The sequence below is a fragment of the Nanorana parkeri genome, unplaced genomic scaffold (genome assembly GCF_000935625.1).
Source record: "Nanorana parkeri isolate BGI_ZX_2015 unplaced genomic scaffold, ASM93562v1 scaffold3901, whole genome shotgun sequence".
In the NCBI taxonomy this organism is placed as follows: domain Eukaryota; kingdom Metazoa; phylum Chordata; class Amphibia; order Anura; family Dicroglossidae; genus Nanorana; species Nanorana parkeri.
Genome location: NW_017310168.1, coordinates 15305 through 23266, shown reverse-complemented (window position 1 = coordinate 23266; position 7962 = coordinate 15305). Strand labels below are relative to the sequence as shown.

Genomic DNA, 7962 nt, shown 5'->3' with positions numbered 1-7962 from the left:
TGAGGTCAGGTACTGATGGTGGATGAGGGGACCCGGGCTCACAGTCAGTGTTCAGTAGGGTTGAGGTCAGGTACTGATGGTGGATGAGGGGACCCGGGCTCACAGTCGGTGTTCAGTAGGTTGAGGTCAGCGCTCTCTGCTGGTCACCCCATGTCTGTATGGAGCTGGCTTTGTACACAGGGGGACAGTCATGGGGGGAGGGGACAGAAAAAGGTCTTCACCAAACTGTGACCACAAGGCTGGAAGAGCCCCATTGTCTACAATGTCTTTGTATGATGGAGGATGAACGGGACCGTCACTGGAGACCCCTGACCCCTGTCATTGTGGAGTACATGGTGTGCTTCCTCCATCGCCTGATCACCGCCCTGCGAGCCTGCTGGAATGAGTATGAAGCCCGGAACCCTTCGGCCCGCGGCAGCGAGGGTAACCCACCCCCAGCTCCGGCCTACCATGCATAGTGCCATTCACACACACTGGAGGGTTTGTCTAATGCTGGGCTTTGTCGTTTGTTTGACCCGCAGAAGCCTACGTGCCCCCGCAGCTCTTCTACAACGGTAAGGTGGATTATTTTGACCTGCAAAGGCTCGGGGGTCTCCTGTCCCACCTCAGGAAGACCCTGAAAGGTGAGGGCACTGGTTGTCAATGGCGAGATTCTGTCCTCCATGCTGACGAGCGACGCGGCCCACTGAAACCTCCCGACTTGTGTTCCCTCCTCAGATGATCTCTCCTCCAAAGCCAACATAGTGATCGATCCATCGGAGCTGCAGGCCGTCACCATGGATGACCTGGAGGAGGAAGACGAATCTGCCGGTGTAACGGGGCAGGTACGGCAAGAGGAGATCCGGCATTGGAAACGGTGTTGTGTGGCGGCTGCCGGTCGGCGTGTCTTATTAATGCGGATTGTATTTTCCTCCCCGTCAGAGACCCTCCGCCGCCCAGGCCATTGGGGGCGCCCTCGCCCGGCCCAGCTGGCTGAGTTCCCCGACTCTCGGGAGAGCCAACCGCTTCCTGAGCACCGCGGCGGTCAGCCTCATGAACCCACGGCGGTCTCTTGGTGCGCTGGAGAAGGTGAAGGTGCGGAGTCTGAGTCTGGAGCAGCGCACGGAAGATGACAGTAAGCGTGCGGGTCCGGGGGGGGGGCGGAGCCATAGACTATGAAGGGTATCATTGGGGTGACCTCAGGACTGAAATACTGACGCAGACCGTACACGGCGGATGTGCCGTCATTCAGCCGGTTGTGCCGCTCATTTCCCCGCGTGGGTGGGTGGCGGTAGCTGTGTGGCCGGGGAAAGCTGGCTGCGTTTATCACATTATTATCACGGGTATGTGTGCAGCGCCGACAATTTACACGGCGCTTTACACGGTGCGCATTCACATGCTTCCGTGCCCCTCGGGGCTCGTTCACACCGAGCGCGTTCCAGGAGCGGAGCAGTTGCAGACCGGATCAAAGCTGCGTCCAATGTATTCCAAATGGTATTTTGTGGCTCTAGTTCACACCGCAGCGTTCCAGAGCATGTAAAAAAAAACTGCGCCAATTTTTTCCTGCTCTGGAACGCATGCAAACGCCCTGGAACGCACAATGTCCATTCTAGGCTTTTTTTTACAAATACAAAAATGGCATCAAAAACGCGGCACAACCCACTGCACTGCGTGTGCAGGAACTCGCGCAGATCTGCTCTGCATTTGGTGTGAACAAGCCGTCAAGGAGCTTACAATCTAAGGTCCCCATCTCACATTCGCATACAAGGGCCAATTATAACCTTCCAGCATGTCTTTGGGAGTGTGGAAGGAAACCAGAGTACCCGGAGGAAAGCCACCCAAGCACCGGGAGAGCATGCCAACGCCATGCCGGGGCTCCAGTGTCCTGGCCGGGAATCACGCAAGGCAGAAGTGCTGACCTCTAAGCCGCCATACAAGTGCAGATACATTGATTTGAATTGGGGATTATATTCTGACCAGTGGCGTAACAATCGCCATAGCGACCCAGACGGCCGCTGTGGGGCCCGGCCAGATGCTGTGCGGGCCGCCTGGGTCGCTATGGCATCCTCCGCTGGCGGCTGAAGACGAACACGCCGCTGTTCGGATCGCTGACAGTAATCTGTGCAGCAAGCGCGTTCCTCTCCACAGAGTCAATGAGAGCCGGCAGCGGAGGAGGAGCCGGGGCCCGTGCTCGGCAGCAGGGGAGGAGGCGGGGCCCGGAGAAAGAGGCGGGCCTGGCGCAGGAGGACGAGGCGGGGCCCATAAGCGACCGTGGAGGAGGCGGACAGGTAAGGAGTGCGACCAGCCCACCTGAGGGTGACCCTGCAGAGCCCACCATAGAGAGAGTCTATGGCGGGCTCTGCAGGGTCACCCTCAGGTGGGCTCTGCAAGGGGTATAACTAGAAATCACGGGGGCCCCGTACAACATTTTGCAGTGGGGCCCTGTGGTTTCTAGTTACGCCCCTGATCCTGACACTCCATTTATTCAAGTATCTGATATAACAATTGTGTCCCCCTCCAGTCACATTGTTCTGTCATTGTGTATTGCTGACTTGCGTTGGGTTTGTTGTCCTGAAGCAGCATTGACCGTTCCGTGATACGAGAGCCGCTCTCTGCTTTGTTGCAGTTGAAGGACATCATGGCAACGAGGGTCTGCTGGTGGGAAGACCTCCGGAGGAGCCCGCTATTCCCGTCACGGAGAACTCTCTCCTGGAGATGCTGGACGGGGTGGTCATGATGTATAACCTCAGCGTGCACCAGCAGCTGGGCAAGGTGAGCCTCTGTACCCTGTCATTGCGTGCTCAGCGGCTGGGCAAGGGGAGCCTCTGTACCCTGTCATTGCGTGCCCCAGCAGCTGGGCAAGGTGAGCCTCTGTACCCTGTCATTGCGTGCTCAGCGGCTGGGCAAGGGGAGCCTCTGTACCCTGTCATTGCGTGCCCCAGCAGCTGGGCAAGGTGAGCCTCTGTACCCTGTCATTGCGTGCTCAGCGGCTGGGCAAGGGGAGCCTCTGTACCCTGTCATTGCGTGCCCCAGCAGCTGGGCAAGGTGAGCCTCTGTACCCTGTCATTGCGTGCTCAGCGGCTGGGCAAGGGGAGCCTCTGTACCCTGTCATTGCGTGCCCCAGCAGCTGGGCAAGGTGAGCCTCTGTACCCTGTCATTGCGTGCTCAGCGGCTGGGCAAGGGGAGCCTCTGTACCCTGTCATTGCGTGCCCCAGCAGCTGGGCAAGGTGAGCCTCTGTACCCTGTCATTGCGTGCTCAGCGGCTGGGCAAGGGGAGCCTCTGTACCCTGTCATTGCGTGCCCCAGCAGCTGGGCAAGGTGAGCCTCTGTACCCTGTCATTGCGTGCTCAGCGGCTGGGCAAGGGGAGCCTCTGTACCCTGTCATTGCGTGCCCCAGCAGCTGGGCAAGGTGAGCCTCTGTACCCTGTCATTGCGTGCTCAGCGGCTGGGCAAGGGGAGCCTCTGTACCCTGTCATTGCGTGCCCCAGCAGCTGGGCAAGGTGAGCCTCTGTACCCTGTCATTGCGTGCTCAGCGGCTGGGCAAGGGGAGCCTCTGTACCCTGTCATTGCGTGCCCCAGCAGCTGGGCAAGGTGAGCCTCTGTACCCTGTCATTGCGTGCTCAGCGGCTGGGCAAGGGGAGCCTCTGTACCCTGTCATTGCGTGCCCCAGCAGCTGGGCAAGGTGAGCCTCTGTACCCTGTCATTGCGTGCTCAGCGGCTGGGCAAGGGGAGCCTCTGTACCCTGTCATTGCGTGCCCCAGCAGCTGGGCAAGGTGAGCCTCTGTACCCTGTCATTGCGTGCTCAGCGGCTGGGCAAGGGGAGCCTCTGTACCCTGTCATTGCGTGCCCCAGCAGCTGGGCAAGGTGAGCCTCTGTACCCTGTCATTGCGTGCTCAGCGGCTGGGCAAGGGGAGCCTCTGTACCCTGTCATTGCGTGCCCCAGCAGCTGGGCAAGGTGAGCCTCTGTACCCTGTCATTGCGTGCTCAGCGGCTGGGCAAGGGGAGCCTCTGTACCCTGTCATTGCGTGCCCCAGCAGCTGGGCAAGGTGAGCCTCTGTACCCTGTCATTGCGTGCTCAGCGGCTGGGCAAGGGGAGCCTCTGTACCCTGTCATTGCGTGCCCCAGCAGCTGGGCAAGGTGAGCCTCTGTACCCTGTCATTGCGTGCTCAGCGGCTGGGCAAGGGGAGCCTCTGTACCCTGTCATTGCGTGCCCCAGCAGCTGGGCAAGGTGAGCCTCTGTACCCTGTCATTGCGTGCTCAGCGGCTGGGCAAGGGGAGCCTCTGTACCCTGTCATTGCGTGCCCCAGCAGCTGGGCAAGGTGAGCCTCTGTACCCTGTCATTGCGTGCTCAGCGGCTGGGCAAGGGGAGCCTCTGTACCCTGTCATTGCGTGCCCCAGCAGCTGGGCAAGGTGAGCCTCTGTACCCTGTCATTGCGTGCTCAGCGGCTGGGCAAGGGGAGCCTCTGTACCCTGTCATTGCGTGCCCCAGCAGCTGGGCAAGGTGAGCCTCTGTACCCTGTCATTGCGTGCTCAGCGGCTGGGCAAGGGGAGCCTCTGTACCCTGTCATTGCGTGCCCCAGCAGCTGGGCAAGGTGAGCCTCTGTACCCTGTCATTGCGTGCTCAGCGGCTGGGCAAGGGGAGCCTCTGTACCCTGTCATTGCGTGCCCCAGCAGCTGGGCAAGGTGAGCCTCTGTACCCTGTCATTGCGTGCTCAGCGGCTGGGCAAGGGGAGCCTCTGTACCCTGTCATTGCGTGCCCCAGCAGCTGGGCAAGGTGAGCCTCTGTACCCTGTCATTGCGTGCTCAGCGGCTGGGCAAGGGGAGCCTCTGTACCCTGTCATTGCGTGCCCCAGCAGCTGGGCAAGGTGAGCCTCTGTACCCTGTCATTGCGTGCTCAGCGGCTGGGCAAGGGGAGCCTCTGTACCCTGTCATTGCGTGCCCCAGCAGCTGGGCAAGGTGAGCCTCTGTACCCTGTCATTGCGTGCTCAGCGGCTGGGCAAGGGGAGCCTCTGTACCCTGTCATTGCGTGCCCCAGCAGCTGGGCAAGGTGAGCCTCTGTACCCTGTCATTGCGTGCTCAGCGGCTGGGCAAGGGGAGCCTCTGTACCCTGTCATTGCGTGCCCCAGCAGCTGGGCAAGGTGAGCCTCTGTACCCTGTCATTGCGTGCTCAGCGGCTGGGCAAGGGGAGCCTCTGTACCCTGTCATTGCGTGCCCCAGCAGCTGGGCAAGGTGAGCCTCTGTACCCTGTCATTGCGTGCTCAGCGGCTGGGCAAGGGGAGCCTCTGTACCCTGTCATTGCGTGCCCCAGCAGCTGGGCAAGGTGAGCCTCTGTACCCTGTCATTGCGTGCTCAGCGGCTGGGCAAGGGGAGCCTCTGTACCCTGTCATTGCGTGCCCCAGCAGCTGGGCAAGGTGAGCCTCTGTACCCTGTCATTGCGTGCTCAGCGGCTGGGCAAGGGGAGCCTCTGTACCCTGTCATTGCGTGCCCCAGCAGCTGGGCAAGGTGAGCCTCTGTACCCTGTCATTGCGTGCTCAGCGGCTGGGCAAGGGGAGCCTCTGTACCCTGTCATTGCGTGCCCCAGCAGCTGGGCAAGGTGAGCCTCTGTACCCTGTCATTGCGTGCTCAGCGGCTGGGCAAGGGGAGCCTCTGTACCCTGTCATTGCGTGCCCCAGCAGCTGGGCAAGGTGAGCCTCTGTACCCTGTCATTGCGTGCTCAGCGGCTGGGCAAGGGGAGCCTCTGTACCCTGTCATTGCGTGCCCCAGCAGCTGGGCAAGGTGAGCCTCTGTACCCTGTCATTGCGTGCTCAGCGGCTGGGCAAGGGGAGCCTCTGTACCCTGTCATTGCGTGCCCCAGCAGCTGGGCAAGGTGAGCCTCTGTACCCTGTCATTGCGTGCTCAGCGGCTGGGCAAGGGGAGCCTCTGTACCCTGTCATTGCGTGCCCCAGCAGCTGGGCAAGGTGAGCCTCTGTACCCTGTCATTGCGTGCTCAGCGGCTGCACTGACGCAGCCCCCAGGAAAAGCCCCGAGCGGAAGCAACATTCCCCAGTCATAGAGGTCTTCCATGGACCGCTGCGCCCGGCCTGTGTCCAGCCGCAGTCACTAGATATGGACGCCGCAGATCAACAAACAAGCGAATGACATGCCTGAGTATTGAGAACGGACTCCACACGGTGCGCATTCTGTCTCTGCAGATGGTCGGGGTCTCGGACGATGTGAATGAATACGCGTTGGCGCTGAAAGACACCGAGGAGAAAATCAAACGCTGTCCGAAGAGGGTGAGCATGACGCCCGTCTATGTATAGAGACTACGGGGTGTCATTGCGGAGTGATGGGAGGGGCCTACAGGGCGGCGCTGCTGCGTCTTAATTCTTTATTTAGATAACGATGGAACGATGACGTGCTGCACAGTGATGGGACATTCAGCACGTAGAGCACAAATCCATCAGCGGTTACAGAAAGAATAGTCATTAAAGGAGAACTATAGGGGTCAGTGCTTTTCCCCATAGCTCTCCTTAGGGTAACGGGAGGACACAAACTAGCGTCCTCCTGTCACCCTAGGCTCAGTATATAGGGAGCTACAGCTCGCGGTATACTGAGACGCCGGAGCGGATCCCGACAATTATGTCTGGATCCGCCCAGCTGCGTGAGCGACAGCTGGCTCTGCCTATCGAAAGGCAGATGTACCCGCCCCCTCCCCCGTCCGTTCCGCCAATCAGCGCTGGAGGATCGGAGAGGCGAGCGAATGCCGGTATCTGTTCCCTCACCTCCCGATCTACTGAGCCGACCTGCGACAGTCTCATTGTCACAGGTCGGCTAGAACTATGAGGCGAGTGGAAAGCACTCCCCTCCCCCTCATAGTTCTCCTTTAAGCTGTATGCAGAGTTCTATACGGTGGAGGAGTGCCGGATATTTGTGGTCTTAAGGCCGTGACACACTGCACGCGACGCAGCGCGGAGCGGTGGCGCGCTGCCTTTGCGAGCAGTGTGTCATGTCACTTTCTTCTCGGCACCTCAGCTTGCGAGAGCTCGCGGAGCTGAGCGTGCCGAGATGAACAATTTCAACTTCAGCCAATCGGCTCGCGCGTATAAACCGGCGCGACGGGATGCGACGTCTGGCCGGTTGTTACAGACCAGCCGATTGGCTGAAGGTGCAGTCAATCATCTGACTGCACTCAGCTCACACACTGCACGCGAAGCTCCGTGCCGGAGAGCTTTGCTTCGCTCTGCGCGGCTTCGCGTGCAGTGTGTCACGGCCTTTATCCACCTACATGATGTGGCTTTGTTTTGAGGGGTATAGGCTGGAGAGGGGGGATGTTGTAGTTTGCTAAAGGAAGGTAATGGGTTAAAGTGTGATAAGGGTAGGGAAGGGGTATGGTTGGGGTTGAAGTAAAGGTAGGAGTGGGACGGCGACCAGGGTGAGGGGGTATGCAGGCCCGGATTCCCCACAAGGCCACCGAGCCGAGCTAAATGTAGAGTGAGGAAGACGATTGTTCTTTTACATGTGAACTCGGGGATGTCGCAGAGATGACCTCTCTCCTCTGGTTCCGTCCTCTGCCGCCGAGTCTCTGGCTGCAGTGAGCAGAGCGGCCGGGTTAAAAGTAACCCCCGCCGCTCCGTGTACACAGTGAGAGGGGTGAGCTGTGCCGTGCCGTGCTGTGCCGTTCCGTGCCGTGCTGTGCTGTGCTGCGCTCTTCCTCTCTCACCTGTCACAGGAGTTGCTGCGCTAGAACTCCTGTATTGGAGGTGACGGGGTCAATAAAGAGAACCTGTCACCTCCAATTGCTATCACACAGGGGATTGTTTTCTACTGTGTGATAGCAATAAAGTTAGGTGAAAAAAAATGTAATTGATAAATAAAAAAATATGAAATAAAAAAATTAAAAGGTGATTTAAAAAGTAAAAAATAATAAGAAACAAATTTATAAAAAAAAAAGAAGAAAATAATTATAAAAAATAAACAATAATAAATTTAAAAAAAATGTTA

At 58.8% G+C, this 7962-nt stretch overlaps 1 protein-coding gene across 1 annotated transcript in view; it reads left to right on the top strand.

Moving 5' to 3' along the window:
- The window catches only part of RNF123 (ring finger protein 123), a gene marked incomplete at its 3' end in the record, with an annotated part of 23278 nt that overhangs the window by 4963 nt on the left and 10353 nt on the right, over nucleotides 1–7962 (top strand). Inside the window, 7 exon segments of the mRNA XM_018575415.1 lie at nucleotides 1–9; nucleotides 282–423; nucleotides 522–623; nucleotides 718–824; nucleotides 922–1114; nucleotides 2606–2751; nucleotides 6171–6254. The exon segment at nucleotides 1–9 is cut by the window's left edge and continues 76 nt beyond it. Coding sequence (XP_018430917.1) covers nucleotides 1–9; nucleotides 282–423; nucleotides 522–623; nucleotides 718–824; nucleotides 922–1114; nucleotides 2606–2751; nucleotides 6171–6254 — 783 coding nt within the window.